The 20,792-nt window shown below is 41.7% G+C and overlaps 1 protein-coding gene across 1 annotated transcript; it reads right to left on the bottom strand.

Annotated features, from left to right (window-relative positions):
* Positions 1-1,639: 1,639 nt before the first annotated feature.
* Positions 1,640-10,223, bottom strand: zc3h15 (zinc finger CCCH-type containing 15). The gene is made up of 10 exons (XM_062534203.1): positions 10,020-10,223; positions 8,896-8,994; positions 8,688-8,793; positions 8,257-8,409; positions 7,949-8,040; positions 6,235-6,420; positions 5,558-5,704; positions 4,503-4,628; positions 4,120-4,252; positions 1,640-2,961 (listed from the first exon to the last, which is right to left on the bottom strand). The coding sequence occupies exons 1-10, from the start codon at positions 10,092-10,094 to the stop codon at positions 2,792-2,794; spliced, it is 1,287 nt and encodes a 428-aa protein (XP_062390187.1). The 5' UTR covers positions 10,095-10,223; the 3' UTR covers positions 1,640-2,791.
* Positions 10,224-20,792: the final 10,569 nt, after the last annotated feature.

Below are 20,792 nucleotides of genomic sequence, written 5' to 3'. Positions count from 1 at the left end.
CGTGTTAGGCTACCTCTTAAAATTACAGCTGTACAGTAGGTCTGTTTCCTTTTAAGTTTTTTAGAGAGCAAACTCGTACCCCGCCATAACCCCCCTTGTCTAATGATGAATGACGAATCTGACCTTGGGCATACTTTGGTCATATTTGGCTTGCCTCTGATGCAAAGCCTCTTGTGCTGCAGTGAAGTATACTTAAAAGAATGCTCTACGTAAATCCCCTGAGACGTTTGGGCTGTAGGCTAGTTACACAGATTCAGCATAAAGAGGAGACGTGCATGCCAGTTGTGTTTATTTTGGCTGACATAAAGTCAGAACAATCTCAACCTCCAGTGTTAGTGAATTCCCTATTCCCTGAAGTTGTAAGTAACCTTACACTGACTGCAGTGCAGAGGAGCAACGCTTAATGTAAGCACCATAATTGTTGAATAAGAGTCAACAGCATATCCAAACATCTTCTAGCATTACATTTACTATTAGGCCCAAGATGGATGTATTGTGGTTGCTTGATGAAACTTCAAAATGGTCAGTTGTAATCCATTAGGCCCAGCTCACAAATACATTTCAAATCTTCATTAGGCCTACAAAGCAGTTACATCCGAGCAGACTAGGTTTTTATTTTCTAATGAAAACCATCAACACTAATTTAGATGAATCCTAAATAGCCCAATAACATTGACTGTTGCTTTGCATTTTTTAACCATCCAGACACCCTCCATTCATTTGGCAATGTAGAGCAGGTTTTAATTGGTTGACTGTTTGAATTTCCATCGCTTCTGGTCTGGTCAAAAAGTAATCAAAGTGATCACATGTAATATGGATTGATTTTGTAGTTAATTAGAAATTAGAACTTTAATTGGGTAATTGATGGTCTATTACATTTCATGCCTTAACAGCCCTGTAGCCAGAACTCTAAACATGCATTTTCTAAGTTCTTGCTCATGATTTTGCTTGCTTTTGATTGAAGTCTTTATGTTTTTATTCATTAACAGGCAGAACACATCTCTACCCAGAGAATCAGGCAAACCCAACATGACCACAGCTCCATTTTTAGTATTGCACATGCTGACCTGGGATGATAAACTACAATTTTGATCAAATATGTGGCCTTATTTGACACGGAGTTGGTCTACATATTTGCCCATGTTTAGTTATAATTGCCTTGGTGCGTTTTTCTTTTTCTTTTTTTCAAATGTGTGGTCAATGTTTTTGAAAAAAGGAATTCACATTATTCTACCTTAAGATCATAAGAAATGACAGTGTAATGACACAATGCCAAATATCTTTTAGCAGGTCATTACTTTGGTTATGCAACATGTGGTAGCAGTGTCATTAATGTCTCCTTTGGGCAGGTCTACTTGCAAGCCTCCTTACACCCCTAAACCATGCTGAACAGTCAAGGGGTGAAAGACATCGGTTAGCTCAACAAGTCTGAGAATGAGGAATTTCTCAAAATAGTAAATTAACCCTTGCCCATGGATAAATACATTTTCCTCCCAAGTCTTTCACCCGTGACAGGGCTTGACTCATAATAGGCCACCTTGGCGGCAACTTACTCAATAACACAATGGTTGGTGCACACTACACCCATACAAACATATTGAGCTTTGTGACAAAATGATCACACACATTTAAGAGCCAGTCAATATCTGATATCCTTTTATTTACAATTTATCTTGGCATGTTGGTGAAAGGGTGAATAAAACAATCCGGTACACAAGGGGACAGACACAGACAAATCCAACTTACCAGCCTCCCTCTCCCTCTATTCTGCGACTTACAGCCTTGCGCAGGTATACTTCCATTCAGCAGCGTAGCAGCCAAACCTGAGCAGCAAAAGTTGTCTTTTTATGATATCTGTTTGCCAGCTTCCTCCTCTGAGATGGACTGTTCCTTATGAGATCATGCTCTACTACAGGGACTGCTTGTACAGACAAACTGACAGAGCGACAGAGATGGAGCTTGTTTCTTTTTCTTTTTTTTTGCCCGGTCGCGTCAAGAAGTGCGAGTTCAACACTAGAATGTCGGCTTAACACATGTTCACCATATACATTCTTATCCTGATACAGGCATGCACTTTAGATATAACTCAGAAATGAAAGTATCAATAAAAAAAAAAACTATAGGTTTTTTTTTGTATTGCAATAAGCACTTCCATCTCAAATCAACCGGAAAACTGAGTGGAAATGACCACACCCAATCCCAAGTGCTTTTAAATCCAGAAAGATCATACAAGTTAGCTGTGATCGGAGGATGATCTGGTACTTTCAATCCAGACCGTTTGTCTAAATCAAACTGATGTAGAGAGTGCCAAAACCTACTATAACAAACTGCTACCAAATCATCAACCCAAAATAAATCTTTTATTTTTGAATTTATTTCCATTTCAGATTCATGGTAAATTTTAAAATGTGCCAGGGACCTTGCCTGACTGTTCTGATAAGGCCAGATTGGTTTTGACAATGCTTGTTCGGGGGGACCAAATGATAAAAAAATAAAATGACTTATTCTGATCTCATTTATCTCTGCACAATTTGCAAAAAAACAAATGTTGAAGAATCCAGGGATTTATTTAACTGTTTTTTTCCTTTTTTTTTTGAGGAGACAAAAGGATTGTAGGCTGCACAAATTCCAATGTGGAGACTGTAGTGGTGGTGGTGGTGGTTGTTGTTGTTGTTGTTATTGTTTGATTGTGAAGACACTGTTTTCGTTCACGTCAAAAGCCTTGTTTAGTTCATGAAAACGCCGCTGACCAGTCCCCAAACCCCTACCCCCCAGGCTCCTGCCTTGGTTCTTATTCCTCCAGGTCCAGTGTGTTCAGCTCGTCCTCCAACTCATCCAGGTCTTCTCCCGTGAAGAGGTTCTCGTCCACGGGGACGTCCTCCGCCTCGTCCTCCAGCGTCTGGTCCTCGCTGAGCTCACCGTTAGCCTCCGCTCCGCCTGACGCCTCACTGAGCTTGTTGTCTGTGGGTGGCGGTGGTGGTGGTGGGGAACAAGGAGAACAAGTTCTACATTAGCAATCAAACAAACATTGGGGAAGAGAGATAACCTGCGGACCGACGGAAGCGGAACAGGAGCAAGGCGGAAACCAAACCACAACAGCAACGACACAAAACACAGTAGCTACTTCAGGTTTCCTCAAAACTGACCGAGAGGATGGGTTACTCACGTGGCACTTGTAACAGTTCTCCACTCCCTCTAGTCAACTCTATATCTAATGTCAATGATAGGGATGTTAACCGGTGACTGTTTGACCGATGGTTGACCGTATCCACGTTAACCGACCAAAGTTGTCGCTAGTCGGTTATATATATAAAAAAAAAAAACAGGCATCTTTAAATTAGGCTAAAGACAGTGGACTAAACGCTACTACAGCATTCCAAGAAGATCTTTTTTGCGTGAAGTTAACAAATTATCCCTCACACTCAATTTTTCATAACTCGCCTGCTTGTAGGCTAGGCTACGTAATAAACCAATAAAAACATTTGGCACGAGGTCACAGCGGTGGCCAGTGCGTCTTTTGCAATCTGGAAGTGCGCCGTCTTATCCATTGGTTTTATCGTGTTGCAGTCTAGGCAACTTTCCGCATAAGATGGGCTTAGATTTGGAAAGACATTACATCTACATTTCAGGAAGGGTCATCAATGGTAACAGATAAGGTAATAATCATCTTTCGTTATTATTGTTAGCACTTCCTCAAACTAAGCTGCGTCTCTTCGGAGCTGTCATTTTCATAAGTGAGCCGCGGCCATTTCAGCTTCAAATGAGCTTCTAACGCTAGACAAACGCCTTTATTTGCAACACGATCACCTTGTACCCAAACCATTTTCGGAGCGAAGGAACCATTTGTCCTCCACTTACAAGCTCCTTGGTTTGCAGGACTCATGTTTGGCGCTGTTGGGGATTTAAAAACCGACTAATGAGCCTCGGTGGTCGGTCAAGAAAATGTGTAGTTTTCGCCATCCCTAGTCAATGACCCTGCTCTGTTTTCATTGTGACTAAAATCACTCTACACAATGAAAAGCATTAATTCAAACGTTCTGTTCTGTTGTTGACAGTGAAAACATGGCCTTTAGGAATGTACCGTCACACAACACCACATAATGTTAAAATGGCACGCACCGTCTGTCTCACTGGCTTGCTGGGTCTTTGCCTTGAAGCGGTCCACTGCTGCAATTGTGATGCCAGCATGGTCAACTTCTTGGGGAACAAACCGGGCAATGTCAATGTCCTGGCACGACTCGGGCTCTTGCACCTGAATTAATGACAAAAACACACACAACAAAACAAACAGAAGCATTTAAACAGACATACAAGAGAAACGGTCAACATGGCGACCTCAACGGTCACACATGGAATTATGTACAAGAGACAAACATGCACTTAACCACACTGAACAAGAAGCCTGTTTTAGACAAACAAGAGGCACAAAAGAATGTTACTTATACACTTTTGCCTCACAAGTAGGATCAGAGGTAGGCATTGCTCCAACACAGGTGACTAACCTCCTGAATGACATATTCCTCGTCCTCGTCATCACCGTTGTTGGTATCGTACTTGGTATCATCAGCCTCATCGTCATCGTCGTCGACCAGCTCAGGCCGGAACTCGAAGACTTCACGTCCACTGACCTGCAATGGGGACAGACATCACCACTCATCTTAGTTCCCATCGCTCGATTCTAAATCTCCCCTTCAGCATTGTATCAGTATTACACAGCACGCCGACAACTTCCTGGCTAAGGTCCAAGCAAGTGACAATAAAAAGCATAATCTATTAAATATAATGCGGCATCACATGGAAACGGGCTCTCTATAATACATAACTGCGTAAAACTCTTCCGGGACTGCTCACTACATTGATGATAAATCATGATACTGATCTCCAGAATACTAATCGAAGACCACAACTCCAAAAGTGTTGGGGCTCTGCCGCCACCCACTGGTAGACGATGGTAAACACTAGAGATGATTTCTTAACACTTTGGATGGATTCCATCTTGATCTTGATGGAAAGAACACCACTGGTGGTGCACTAAATTGATCTTCCATGCTCATTTTTTCAACATGATTGAGTGACAGAGATGCTCTACCATGGGAATGAAATTATTTGATCTGACAGGCAATTAAAGGGAACATGGGAGTGTGGAAATTAATAATTATAATACGCATAATTAAAACAAACAATAATTTCATTCCAGTAACAAAGAGCGTAAACAGGGGACAACCATTGTGCATCTAGAAAAAGAAAACAAGAGCCTGCAGCTGTAAGGGCCCAAACAACGTAAGGCACTAGACCTACGAGAGGATATGCCTCCTCAGCAAATTCTGTGGACGCTGCCGCTTGTTCTTAACTACTGCAATCCATGGAGAAAGGTCCCAGGACAAACGGTGACTGGCTTTTTTTGCAAAGTTTGTCTCAAAGGAGTCTTCACTGCATCAACTGAGCTGAGCTGCACAGAGATGCTGACACAGCAGCCTTGTTTAGACAGGCCTGTGTGTGTGTGTGTGTGTGTGAGTGTAGTGAGCACTAAGTGCACAGGTCTACTGTGCTCACTCACCCCCAGTGACCTGCCGGCTTTGAAGTCAGCCTTCTTCTTCTCCATGTCCTGCTCAGCTCTCTCAATCTTCTCTTGCCGTTTCCTCTTCTTCCAGGCCAAGAATGTTTCCAGGGTGATACGGGTGACGTTTGGTCCCAGGGCAGCTCGCTGGAGGAAAAAGAGACACAGGGGAACGCTGACAATGAGAAAAGAGTTCTCATGGCCTGAAGGACCATCTGAAATGGATGCTTTTGAGACCATGCCACCCCTTCCCCACACTCAATTATCACATTTTTTTTTAAGTTTTAAGCTTATTGTTGCATCTCAGGTATATTTCCCCCCCCCCCCATAATGGCCTGCTATATGGCCTTAGAGGCTTTAAAATAAAATAAATAATCAGATATTAAATAATAATAATCATTAACAACATCAATCAATTATCAACATAGGTTACATTTCGAATTGTGTATTTGTACTTTCATCTGCACTTTGACACATATAGATACATACTGTACATGTCCAAGTGCAGATGCCCAAAAGAAAATTGGCAGAATACATCAGCCGACCTTGACTTCTAAATATCGGCATCGGCCATAGAAAAAAACCCATATTGGTTGACCTCTACATGCAATGCAAAAAATTATAAAATAAATAAAAACATTTACATTTACCAACCATCTTCATAAAGAATAGCTCACCTCAGTTTCAATCAGTTCCTCTAGTGAAATCTTTTCCTCCTTCTCCTCTTCTTTCTTCTTGTCTTTCTTGAGCACAAACCCAACAGGGAGGGCATGGCGGTACATACAGGTGTCTCCTCCGCCAGGACAGACCCAGAACCAACCGTACTTATTGCTCTCTATGGCATCCAGGAAATATCGGCACACCTACAAATAAGAAAATAGACAAAGAAAAATCTTAACCACCAAGAGTTTCATTTGCTTATATTATTAACAGCAATCCATCCAGGATAGTGTTTAACGATTCAACAAATCCTACACATTAGGGGTGAGAACAGGGATGGATATTAGCACTCATCTCCCGCCAAATGCAGCTGAATTTGGTCAATTTACCAGCAACATAGAGAATAGATAGAGCTAGCATAGCACAAATATACAGCCAAATCCAGACAAATTATTACATCCACTGACGGTTAGCAATACGAAAGTCTCTTGTAAGGACCATGCTATCAAGGTTCCTACTCTAAATGAAATGTCCAATTCCATGACTTTTGAGCCACCTTCTCCCTGCAGCTTATGGCACTGGCGCAGCGCGTATTTTGCCACAAGAAACTGCTGCTATGCTTTCATGTGCCACTGCTATGCTTATTTCATGATGTCTTGCATCAGCTCACATGTAATGACAAGTTGCAGACAGTATAGTTACAGACTACTTACAGACTATGATTTTGACTGGGAATGGGAATCTTCCAGGGTCACTATTTTCGAGACCGCTACTAGATTTCTTTCAAAATAATTCCCATCATGCACAAAATATCAACAGGAACTCCACAAGGCTTGTATAAACGACCCATGTAGCCTACTCATATCATATCTTCTGCAGCATTGTTTAATGCACGACATCCCCAATCTCCAGTGTTATGCATATAACAACATCAAATGTTACATCTCCATATGCATGAGCAAGTGAAGGTGAAGTGTTATTAGTTATTAGCATATTAGTGTTTTGGGCAGGTCACTGGGTTATAGAGTTGTTGTCAGGTGGAATACTAATCATTTATAACAAACGTAATCACAAATGATCCTGTACGGCTGTACTCTCTACTGTACTTCACCACTTCCTACTGGTGCTGGAGAAAGCTGACTTATTGATATTGTCCACCTCACTATTTGCACGAGCCAAGACCAAAGAACTCAAGATAACATCAAACGTTTGACATTGTCGTGACCTCAGGAATAGAAAAGGCCGACTAGGACAGATTTTAAAAAGCTCGGATTACCACTGTGCACTAAACGATCTGGATGACAGGAGTACGCTAGCCTGGTAGTACACCAGACCCTGGATTCTTTCAGATTAAGGGTCTTGCCACGAATAATGAAAATGGGATAACTCGAGGGGCGGCACCAAGCATGCAATTGAAAACCACACTGTACGCAATTGGATAACACTACGAGAAATGTCCTTTACTCTGACTGAATCTAGACTTCGACACAATTGGATACCGAAAAACGAAAGTTGTAGCGCTGTCTTCATCAATTTAGCTCGCCCACTCCTTTTTTTGGTTTCCCTCGATTCCTGCGATAAAAGTAACGTGCATCATTGCTCATTGGCGCATGGTGTGCGGCCAAAATAATTACACCGGAGGCCTGTAATAACAAAGTGTGTGTGTGCGTGTTCCTACATGTGCATATTTGTATATACGTAAGCATGCATTTGTGCAGCTGAAAGGCTTACGATCTTGGTATTGGGCTTGATCTTCTCTGCCTCTCCGTGTTTCTTATTGATAACCTCCTCCAGTTTCTTCTCATCCCAGTGTTCCATGGTATCTACACAACAACAAGAAGTCATTACAGCATATTTGCAATAAATAATTTCCTGAACAGGGAAAAACAGACAATAGATCTAGAAAAAGCACAACTAGCAGCATCTGTGCCTAGAATAAAATCCATCATCTATATGGTGTTGACTCCTTTGTGATTCATGCTGCTGAACTGACAATTTTACGGTCATGCTCCATGATGAGCAATGCCGGATTGCCTCACCTTTTTCAAGGTCTTCATCTCGTTCATCAACGTACAAGCTACGCTTTTCACATTTCCTCTCTATGGTCAAATCATGGGAAAACTTGCACTTGTCCCCTTTAGTGCACTGTCCTTGCTTGAAGAAAGCACAGAGCACTGATTTGGGGTCCACACCTGCATAGAAGCACAACACTCATTAGTCATCAGGCAGGCACAGGGGTTGATGCAATAGTTTCAACAGTCTTAATGTCATATTATGAATATGACTACAACCTGTGGTAACGGATTTGCAACATTCAAGCCAGGTATGCTTATGTTTTATATACTATGGTAAAGTCATATTATGATATATGCCTCACAAAATTGACCAGTAACACACTAAACAATTGTGATTGTTAATGGTCTTCATTTATGTACAACATGTTTATCTACAAAGTCAGGCCTTTTGTTACCTTTTGCTACTTTCTGCTGAACTACTACAGGCTTGAAGAGTTCATTCAGCTCAGAAATAGCAGTCTTCTTGTCATCTTTCTTTTTGCCCGCCTCTCCAGCAGCAACCTAACACAGGAAACATCAAAAGGCAACGAAGCTTTAGTGATAGGTGGGAACCAAAATGAAAGCCTTAAAGTAACTAGAATAGAGGGGAAAACACAAACTTACCCGAGCATTCTGTTGTCCATACTTCACTTGATGTGTGACAGTTTTGATAAACTTCTGTTGTTTTGCACCCTTTTTGTTCTTCAAGCCAAAAGTCTTGTCCTGAATATTACATCACAAGATACGGTGTACAAATGATAAACATCATCTGGTCATTTACTTTAGCTATCGAGGTTTTGATATATGGCTAGCTAAACAGTATGGTGACCTCAAGCTAATGCTTTCTTACTTGTAACACATAAGCTGAGCCTTAGCCTGTTAGATTTTCTTAACTGTTACTGAATAAAATTAATTAGGTACTGGTGCGAAGACACATTATTCTTCCTTGTGATATATGGAGGATTGTTATGAAAAATATATTGCCAGATGCCTTGTAAACTAACCGACACCAGATTTTGTTAAGAAAAATATGTCTGAAGTTATCAACATAGTTATGTTTGACGGCATAGCTAGTTAGCTAACTTGCGCCAGTAATGGAGTATCGTTGGGTAAGCTAAGCTATCTGACAACGTTGAAGGTTCTCAATCCAAATGATGGCTGGAATAAATATTAGCTGGCTAGTTGGGGAGTTGTCTGTTGGTATCTTTTTGAGTTAAGCTTTTAATTCGTCAATTCAAAAAGAGCGACGTACAAGCTGGCATTGGCTAATAATGAACCTTTGGTAAAATCTTATCAGTTTAGCTACTGCCAGATCATCGAAAGCAACGCAAAGCCAGTGCCCGTTAGCTAGCTAGCTGCCCAGCTAATTGTGGTATCTTGACAACAGGCGTAAGCTAACAAAACCAAATTGTGATAAAGGGAACGTAGCTTGGTCCGTCGTTTATTTTTGTCCATGATCATGTAACCTTAACATGCACGACCTTCAAAGTTTAATGACTGAAATGATGTGTATAACCAAACCCATTATACACTACTGGTCAAGCCTTGCTATTAGATCTGTCATTTTAACCACATGGGTATGCTCGTAATATATATATGGCTAGCCGGCAAGCTAATAGAAATGGCTAGAAATATAGCCAGGAGCTAGCTACAGCACCATCATGAAAACCAAGTATGGTAGGCCGAAAAATCAGCATGGTTGAACAGTGATTCCCATTATTGCATTTCCTATTCAACATTTCACTCACTTCAATGATCTTTTCCTTTTTCTTCTCTTGAGTTTTCTTACCAGCTGCAGGCTGAGCGGGTTTCTTCGGAGGCATATCGGTTAAAATATGCAGGTTTATCCTCTAATACCCCACCTCTATTTTTCGTGAAGAAATGACTGCGCTAGCTAGCAAGTAGCAGGCTTCAAGCGTTGGGTGAGAGCTTTTTTTTTTCAGAAGCCGCTGTGCATGCTGGGTAACAGAAGAGGAGAGTTGGCGTGTCATCATCACCACTAGGCTGTAGCTCTTGGAATAGGCTATATCCGCACTTCATTGATTCTTCTTCTTTATTTATTTATTGGCAGATTACATCTCTTTGGTGCATACCTTCATTGATTCATAGGCCTACAGGTATTTTCTTCAAGATGAGGTGAGACTATTTGCATTGTCTCAAAAATAGGCTAATCTTTCAACCCAAACAACTCTATACTGCGATATTCTCAGTGGAGACAATTATTATTATCACATGCGGCTGCATGCATAACGTTTAGGCCTAGGCCTATACGTTTTGTATGAAAATGATAATTGCTGATTCAATACTGGCTCCAGCAGTCATAGCCTACATGACTACAATTAGGCTTGAGCAGATTTACTACACTGTGATAAACGCATGCAAGGCCCCCTGAGCACCATCATTAGCAAGTGATTTTATATATCAACATCAGACAAATGTGTCAGGGTGACAGATTGTATCTAATCACAAATGGACACCCTGTAGGTAACCATCATTAACACAAGAGTGTTCCTTCACGGCTCCCTTGGAATATCAACTCCATCCTAAGCAAATGAGAGCGAGAGTTGACTCCTCTCTTAGTTAACTCTACTTTAGGAGATTAGATTCTGTCGCCTGTTGTGGATATGTAGAATGGTTAAGCTTTTTGGCCCTCTCGATGTTACTGCAAATGTTTTTAAATATTAGAACATAGTGAATAAAGACCATGCTTTTTTTGTGGTTCAGAGGCTCAAGGGTGTTTATTTTGCCTGAGATAAAATTGCAGTGCACTGTGTTCTAATAATGCACAAACTGTATTTGCTGACACCTTTGAATGTGGTCAGAATAAACTATGAAACTACTTCAAGGGAAAGTCTTTCTAACAGATTGTATACAATGTGGGTCCCTTGGAAACTTATTATCATTCCCCTTATTCAGCATGTTGACGTTAGAATGTAACAGTATATCCTATGAGTGAACAGTAGCAGATTCTGCTGCTGTACATAAGAGAAGAAAAAAGAATGGGGCAAAAATATAGTTTAACAGTGTTCAGGACTATGACTGGTTCAATTATTAAAGCTAATCTTTTTTGCTTGACAAAGAGCAGATGATTTAGTCAGATAGTCACTGCACTGAAATATTGGGGGGGGGGGGGGGTCACCTTTTCATCGATCAATTAATTATTTGCAGCATCCATCTTGCAATATATGCCTTAGTTTGTCACTGAAAACACATGTTCTGTCACATATTTATTGCAGCACACCTCTTGTTATTCAGGGTACAATTAGCCCTAGAACAGGCCACCCACCAGAGGGCAGTATGCTTATATGGATGTTTACAGTTATGTCTAGGGAGGTGACTCAGAGGTTTTGCTGCTTCCAACTGTTTCCGCAGAGCAGATTGGGTTTATACTGTAAGCATATTTGAATCTGAGCGCCTTGTCTTAAAAAAAAAAAAAATTCAAACATTTACAGGAACTGCGAAATGCTACCTATCCAACTGATGTATTATTTGACATGGACCAATAATTATGAATAAATTGTGATTATATCTGAACATTCAATTATAGTTTCCATAATAATAGCATGAGAATTAATTGTTTACTTTGCCGAGTATTTAACATTTCTTTTGTTTGACAATCCTAATCTTTGCCTCCATGGTATGTTTTTCCCTCCTTTCCCAGAACACGACAGCCGCAGTCTTAACTATATAGCCACACTGAATTAAGACTCAGTTTGACTAAGCGCTTGCCTGACTTTATCTACAAGCTTTTTTAATTACCCATTACTGTACACATATCAGTCAGTGCCAGCATTCATGGGGCTATTAAGAGAGCTAGGCTGAGAGACAGACAGAGACGGCGAAGGACATGGCCTGGAGCGCCTCTGAGGCAGAGGAAGCCCTGAGGGTTGAGGTGAGTCTATGCCTCAGCACTGCACTGTCAAGGAGAGTACAGTGAAGGCGTTTTAAATTCTGTGTTTTACTTTCATTTAACAGAGAACCAAAAGTTGTGAACATGATATGACATAACACAACACAACACAACACAACACAACACAACATAACATAACATAACATAACATAACATAATACAATATAACACAACACAACACAACACAACAGTGGGTAGAGTCAACAATCAAGGAAAACAAACTGTTAGCAATTCTGACTAAAATGAAAGTTGAGCCACAGCTGAAGAAGGTGATTTGCTTCCTCCCTCTGAAGAAGCCAAGTACGTCTTGCGTCTTGTAATATATCAAGAGCCATTACTCAGTGACCAACAAATCACAAAGTGAACAAACAATCAAATAAATAAACAAATGGAGCTTAATTTGATTTTTGTGCATTAACATAAAACCATAAACTGAATGAAATGGCCGAGCTATTCATTCAAGGCAGGCAGTAAATACTCGAGAAAATCAGTCAAGCTGTTTTTATGGGGTAGTAAATTATCTGGAGGCTTTTGTGCATGCAGAGTTCCATACAGCACTAAATAACCAAGCCAGGCATTTGTAATATTTATCAACAAAGTCCTATGAAATATATGGAGACTGACATAAAAAGCAGTGCATGTGCAGATGCAAATTTCCTGTGCAGGTACTCTACCACTTTTCCCTTAACAGCCTCATCACAAAGCATATGGTTGGGCCTTTATTCTGAGATGTAAGCACTGCTATCAGGTGCAACACTCATTTTGTTTATATGTCTACATAGTCTTGAGGTCTTTGGCGACACACTCTGCATACACGTCAGGAGTCTTCTCTATGATCTGCATGTAAGACTTTGAGTCTCCCAGCACCAGTCAGATCTGCATGCAAGGCAAAGCTTCCTCACTCATCCAGAAGCTATGAAGAGAGTGCAAGCGAGAGAAAAAAAAAGGAGCGGACTTTACAGATGTTCTAATCATCCTGTCAGGACGTCATAAAAGTCTGTCTCTGACTCATATTTCAGAGCTTTACTGTTCCACGTTGGCATTTAAATGATATCCATAGTTGGTGCAGAGCACAAAAGACGACTCGCCTCTCTGTCTTTTGTGACTCACTATGGGGAATGACAGGAGAGGAAAGGGCTTTCCATCAAAATAATTTCATGACAGGACGACCAAGTGACTTTCTGCGGGAGATATCACAACATTGACACTGCATTGAAGGGTTTTGTTGTACCAGTCTCTCCTTCTGCTGTCGTTGTCATTTTCTTGAATTGGCACCGGAGGAGAGGTACTTTCATGCTATGTTCAGTCACAATCCAACCTTAAATGAAATAACAGAGAATGTTCTGAACACCGTGCTGTGTATTTACACAAACAAGTATACTTGTCAAAGGCAATGCAAGATTTATAGTTTCAAAGCGTCATTCTTATTAATGTCCAGAAAAGGATGAATATATGTAATATATATGACTATGAATGGATACATTAGTAATATAATGGTTCAAAAGAGTGAAATTGCCCTTACATAATGTCTTTCAACATCACATGCAAAGGCGTTAATAACCAATGAAATGTTTCAACAATAGGCATGACTAAATGCATAATCATTCGAGAGCTCATGATTCATGGAGGCCTTTGACAGCAGAGGAAGAGCATTTTCCAGCTCGTTCTCCTTGGCATTCTTTCTCCAGCTCATTAGATGATTAGGGCTCCCCACTGCGTGAACCAGGCTCACCCTCGACTCCGTTGCTGCCCATTTGAGTGTGCCATGCTACTCTGAGGAGTGGAGAGGGCAGGCTTTGCCCTGCCTTTGCTCTTTCTCTCCTCTCCTCTCCTCTCCTCTACTATCTCTTTCTCCCCTCTCCTCTCCCCTCCCCTCTCCACCACTTCTCCCGACCTCCCACCAATATCTAAATTACTCATGTCAAATTTGCTTCCTGCCCAGTGTGGGGGCCTGACAAGGTTGTCATGTCACCGCACTCGATGAAAACCTCACCGTCGCACATTCTTCATGCCATTTTCCTTATCACAGAATGCAGTAAAATTGACAGAAAGAGAGAGAGAGAGAGAGAGAGAAACTCCTCTTCCCTCAAAAACTTGAATTGGTCTTACCGGCAAACTTTCAGGTCACATTTGCTCTCACTAGAGATATTCGCAGGCTACAGTGTAATTAGACGTTAATCAAATTTTCATACCCTAAGGTTAATCACAAATGAAACAGCCATAGGGAAATTACAACTGGACTACTTAACTTGTCTCATATTTCTAAAATATGCCTATAGTCACAAGACTGAATTCCAGTACGTTTTTTTATTTCTTTATTCCCTTCATCCAATTACAGAAGACGCGTTAATCAATACGTAATTCATCTGCACACTAAGGGAACAAAAATATTGTAACCATGACAACAATCACTCTGAGTTGTATGGTTATGGAGTGCATCAATATGTGCTTGCAGAATAATGAGCTCATGACCGAATATGGGCCAGTGTGCGCTAATGGCCATGATCACTAGCGCCTGGCTGTGCTGCTCTCCAGCCCAGACACAGCGGCAACAAGAATCACTTTTAAACAAGGAGGAGCTGATCTTGGGCAGGCAGTCAATCAGTTCAGCTAATGTTGATTTGACCTCGGTTACCCTCTGCAGGTCTGCCAACAAATACAAAGAGACACACACACACACACACATACACATACAGATACACACACACACACACACACACACACACACACACACACACATGCACTCAAACACACACACACACACACACACACACACACACACACACACACACACACACATATACACAAACGCCTCATGGTAGCAACACAATCAATACAGCATGGAGTGTGTCTGTCATTTTAAAGATGTCCCCCCCTCAATGACTGACCCAACAGGGGGGTAAATATTTGTCTCAAGAAAGCCACTGATGGACCGGAATTGAGTTTGATGATCACAGCCTCTTCTCTCTAACACCCAGACACATACAAGTAGGGCTGTTTTCCTCCAACCAAACACATCTGTGCATCTGGGCCGAGACTGTCAATTTCAGTCTTCATACCCCTGTGCGATCAGTCTGTCATTACCCCATTTCCAGCATCCGATGGGATATTTAATAACAGATAGGCCCGATCCTCCCCACTGACTGTCAATCACTCTCAGCAGTCAAAAAAAAAAAAAAAAAGGATGGCTGTAATAACCTGCTATGGCCCAAAGCGGTGAGAAAGCTTGTGAAGAATATGGACTGCTGGTGCTTCACTACATCCTCATACTTAATGCAATCCCTCCCCAGGGAGGACAGAGAGAAGCACACACATAAATAGCTGAGGGCTGTCAGTTAAACAGGGAAAACTTACAGGGGATGCTCTCCAGGCTCCACACACGCCTCTTGGATGAGGACCCCCAAACAGCAGTTGGAGCAGCAGTGCTGGCAACCAAAACACATAGCACACACAACCAGCCATGTGTTGGTTTTAGCACAGTCGTGTGTGTGTGTGTGTGTGTGTGTGTGTGTGTGTGTGTGTGTGTGTGTGTGTGTGTGTGTGTGTGTCATGCAGAGACGACGGACGGATCACAAGTAGTGTTAAGCGGGCAGTGTTTCAGCAAATGAGCTGATGTAGCTCCTGCCGCTCAGCTATGCCGGGCAGGGGAGCCGCTTCCAGGCGGTTATTACCTCACAAACACTTAATGGGGTTTGCAAACCTGGGTCCTCCCGGGTATGACAGCTGTGCAGGGCCCTCTCAGAGCCTCTCTCTACGCCTCTCCCTCTCTCTGCCTGCTTCACTTATGTAGACTGTTACAGCAGATTTTAGGAGGCACATGGCTCTCGAATTGGCGTGCGCTAATGAAAGAGATGCCTGTTTTTCTCAAAATGGGATGCTTTTAAAGATGATGTGATTCATTATCAGTTTTATATAGACACATCTGTGTGTATGTGTGTGTGTGTGTGTGTGTGTGTGTGTGTGTGTGTGTGTGTGTGTGTGTGTGTGTGTGTGTGTGTGTGTGTGTGTGTGTGTGTGTGCGTGTGTGTGTATGTTAACCTAATGGAGCAACAATCACTGTAATAAGTCCATGGAGAGCACTGTCTCATTACCGGTTCCCCAGATGCCACTATGGCCTGCGGTAATGCAAAGACAGTGCCTCTGCTCTCCTGCGACATAAAATGAAATGATTTTTTTTGCTGTCCATGACTCATGATTCAGTGAAGCCGTACCAGATAGTCCATATGTGTTCAGTGTGCTGGCCTATCAGACAGTCCATATGTATTGAATGGGCCTATCAGATCGTCCATATGTATTGAATGTGCTGGCCCGCAATGACTGCCAGGCCATATGATATAGGTGACAGTTAGCTGAGTTCCCTTGTGATGCATGCCAAGCACTCTGGGTAGGCTATTTGAGAAAAGCAGCACAGAGTAAGACCAGTGCTGTTGCCTAGGGCTTCTGATTACTTTTGCATGACAACAGGTCCTGGTCCATTTGAGTTGGATAGAGATCTCTCTGACGCCCAGATGACTGGCCAGTAAGATATCAAAAGCAGGCGTTTTGTTGTGCTGGCCTGACTGATTAGGGGAGCACAAACAGGTGACAGTGGCTGATGGGATCGTGTATGTTTGTGTCTGTGTGTGTGTGTCTGTGTGGCTTGGACAGGCTGCATGCCCATGCCAATGTCTGCGATGCCAGAGCCAGCTCAGAGTGGCATGGCTGTTCAGCTCCCTGGCTCCTGGGTAATATAATGGCCCCCGGCCAAGGCGAGGTGGGCAGCCAAGTGTATGGCAGCCAGAAGTGCCCATTCGCCATGATTTGAGGCCGGCTGATTTGGGGCATAGTGGTAATGGTCCAACACCCATTTTTTAAATAATTGTTTTGTTTTTGTTTTTTTTGTATTGTGTGTGTGTGTGTGTGTGTATGTGTGTGCTTTTTTGTCTGCTGCATTTGTGGAAGAGCTGAGTTACGGGGAGAGGTGCCACGTCGTCTCCCTTTCTGCTCGCTGAGCACATTGAGTCTGACAGGCATCCCTGGAGTGGGCCGGGAAGCAGATGGCTTGGGACGCGTTTCCCATCAGTATAAAAAAAAGAGAAGGAAAAGGCAGAAAAAAACTGGAGCGTAGTGGCCTCAGCTTGGCCATATCCACATTATCACCGCCCTGGCGGGGAGAAAAGAACCCAACAACACCACACAGACGTTCTCTGCGGCACGACACCTTTTCCCCTCCCTCTTTCTGGCCAGCTTAATTTGTTGTCTTGGAGGTTTAGCCCAGGGACGCTCTGGCCGCGTTCATTGATGTCAGTGCTCACCTGAGGCGATGCACAGGTTTGGTTGAAGAATTATGAGGCCAAAGCCCCCATTACGGCTCGGAGAATGTGATAAAAGCTGGCACGAAAAATATATAAATTTGTCCTGAGCTGCCTTGTCAGTCTTAACTAATGCATTGTTTAGCAACCATAAGAATACAAATTAAGAAAATGGGAACAAATGCATCTAGCATTTTCAGCCTGTTTATATAGAGACAAATATGAGGTTTTCCTTTTTATCATTTTGACAATGAAACGCCCCAAAAGAGACTAATACATTTTTATTTAACAAAACAAGGGCTCTATCTGAGCGGCCAGCTCAGGTAACAGCAATAAAACCCGGCCTGACCAAATGAAAAACATGGCTTCCCTTGGAGGCAGGGTGAGAGCAGTAGTTCTTGTTAATTTCTTCTCTCAAAATGCTGCTGTAGGCCACAGACTCAAAATGACCATTGATAGTTAAATGAAAAGTCAATATGAACAAGGCAATATAATATGTTATCCCTTTATGAGTAATACAGTATATATAGCCATAGCCTATCAATGTTTTACAGGATTTTATAGCCTTCGGTGTATGTTCATGCACCATATAACTCTCCTATGTCAACAGCTGGACTAAATTATTCTTCATACATCATTCTGCTATCCCGATATCCATCAATCAGCTTATATCAGTCATATGAAATATGTTCATCCATCTCTCCTTAGTTTGTGAAGTTTCCATGTAAACTTCCCAGTAAATGCTTTGCCTGTCCTAGTTCAGTCAGACAAATCAGAATAGATGCATCTGTCAATGGTCTGAAAAATATCCTGACTAAGGTTAGTAATATCATTATTAACATCTATCAAATGAAATGTTCCCTTGGATTTGCTGTTGTATTTTGTCAATTTAATTCCCTGCTTATGGAAATTGAGAAGGTCTAATAACGTTTTCAGGTGTCTTCACGTGATTGGGCGAATGCTGCTGCTACAGAGGTCACATGTCCCGGTATGGGTTCGGGACTACCATCGCACCATGATGAACAAACTTGCACTATTAGGCTACGGTATGTTCTAATGTTAAACTAATCAATGTATTTATTTAAAAGTAATACATAATTATTAATTTAATCACTAATTTATTTTGAAGACCAACTAAGATTTAGACTATGTTTCCAATGAAAGTCTATAAAACGAAAGCTAGCTGAAGAGTTGCAGCTGTTTACAGTAGCCTAGGCTAAGTTAGCTAATTAACTTGGGTAGCAGCTAGTTTAGCAAAGCAGGCTATCTATCTACCAACCATGACATTTGACTTAGGGGACTGTAATGCTGTAGTTGATCTGAGATGACAGGTATGTACTGTATACAGTCAACGCCACTGTCATACTAGTAACGTTAGTAAGGTTGCTCATATATACTTAATCATTGCCAGGGCGTTTGAACTGCTATCCTGCATGTTGGTGAAGAACAACTGAAGGCAGGTGATATCGTGACAATACACCATCCACAACATTGGATTCTTTCTGCACATAGTGTTGGTAAGCTTGCAATTTGATCTGGTAAACTACAACTTTTTTTTTTTTTTTTTTTTTTTTTTTTTTTACATTTTTTTATTGAGATTTTCAGAGAATCAGCACATATACAAAATCAACATAACATGTACAAAGTAACATAGACAACATAAAACACAACCCCCCCCCCCCCCCCCCAAACATAACAACAAACCAACACAACAACACAGGACTAGGACACAGGCAATGGCTACATAAAATGACTGTTACCACAGAAATAAGGTATACATTTAGGCAATAGGCATGAGGTAAGACAATTTACACTGCAGGTAGCTGGATTTTCTCTTTGACATAGCTGATAAATGGGTTCCACAAATCAAAAAACCTTTTTACAGAGCCCCTTAATGAGTGTTTTATCTTTTCTAATTTAAGAAAGTACAACACATCCTCAACCCAGTGTGTAAAAGTGGGAGGATGAGGGTCTTTCCATTTAAGAAGGATTAAACGTCTGGCGATGAAAGTTACAAAAGCAATGCAATCAGACTGTGCTGCAGACAAACCAAGATTGCCCGGGGAGGCACCAAAAATAGCCATGAATGGGCAAGGATTGATGGTTATACCCATACCTATGCAGTCTGAGAGCACTTCAAAAATCAAAATCCAAAAGTTCGCTAGTTTGCTGCAAGCCCAAAACATATGGGCATGAGTAGCAGGGCATGAATGACATCGGTTACAGATTGGACTTATATTTGGAAAATGTCTGGAGAGTTTAAGGTTGGTCCAATGCGAGCGGTGTACAATCTTACATTGCATTAGGCTGTGTCTAGCACAAATCGATGAACCATGTACTCTTTGCAGGATTGAGAGCCACATATCCTCAGCAATGTTTTCACCCAGATCAAATTCCCAATCGGCCTTTAAAGAAGGAAGCATAGAGTGGCGCTCCTGTGTAAACTTATTATATATTATTGAAATTATGCCCCTAAATGATGCATTGTGTTCTATAAGCCCCTCAAATGGGTTGCATGGAGGTAGTGTTGGAAACACTGGTAGTGTTTTACGCAAAAAGTCTCTGACCTGAAGGTAACGGAAGAAGTTACTTTTGGGGAGGTTAAATTGTTTACAGAGCTGGTCAAATGAGGAAAAAACACCATCAGAGTAGAGGTCATAGAAAGATTCAATACCTGACTTCCGCCAATTGAGAAATGATGTGTCTAATAAGGAAGGTGTAAAAGCATGATTAGAGTGGATAGGAGCCTTTAAAGAGAGACATGTCCATCCAAAATGGCGACGCATCTGAGACCAGATCCTTAAAGTTGATCTCACAATCTTATTTTTAGTAAAGGCTGTTGGGGATTCAGAGGTGGAGGAATAGACCATGGCCGACAAAGAGGAGGGTAAACAAGATAAAGACTCTAAAATATACCATGATGGAGCATCAGCACCGGGATCCTCATACAGCCAATGTACAATTGGGCGTATATTAGAAGCCCAGTAGTAGGCAAGAAAATCTGGGGCTGCCATGCCACCAAGATGTTTAGGACGGAGTAAAGTACTTCTAGCTATGCGGGGAGCTTTGTTATCCCATACAAAAGATGAGATGACAGAATTAAGTTTGTGAAAGAATGATTTGGGAATGAATACAGGTATGCATTGAAATAGATATGTGAATTTGGGGAGAATGTTCATTCGGATGGAATTAATACGGCCTGCAACAGAGAGAGGAAGGGACCCCCAATGCTTAAGGTTGAGTTCAGTCTGTTTGAAAAGAGGTGAGAAATTAGCAGAAAAAAGATTGGAAAATTTATCCACAACACTGACACCTAGATA

The sequence above is a fragment of the Sardina pilchardus genome, chromosome 4 (assembly GCF_963854185.1).
Source record: "Sardina pilchardus chromosome 4, fSarPil1.1, whole genome shotgun sequence".
Lineage (NCBI taxonomy): Eukaryota > Metazoa > Chordata > Actinopteri > Clupeiformes > Clupeidae > Sardina > Sardina pilchardus.
This window is presented reverse-complemented; position numbering and strand designations above follow the sequence as displayed.

Excerpts from the sequence above, each read along its gene's own strand:
- zc3h15 (XM_062534203.1), bottom strand. The coding sequence starts at position 10,094 with ATGCCTCCGAAGAAACCCGCTCAGCCTGCAGCTGGTAAGAAAACTCAA. Across the intron at positions 6,421-7,948 it reads TCAAGCCCAATACCAAGATC|GTGTGCCGATATTTCCTGGA; the intron begins GTAAGCCTTTCA and ends TCTTATTTGTAG. Across the intron at positions 5,705-6,234 it reads AGGAACTGATTGAAACTGAG|CGAGCTGCCCTGGGACCAAA; the intron begins GTGAGCTATTCT and ends TTTTTCCTCCAG.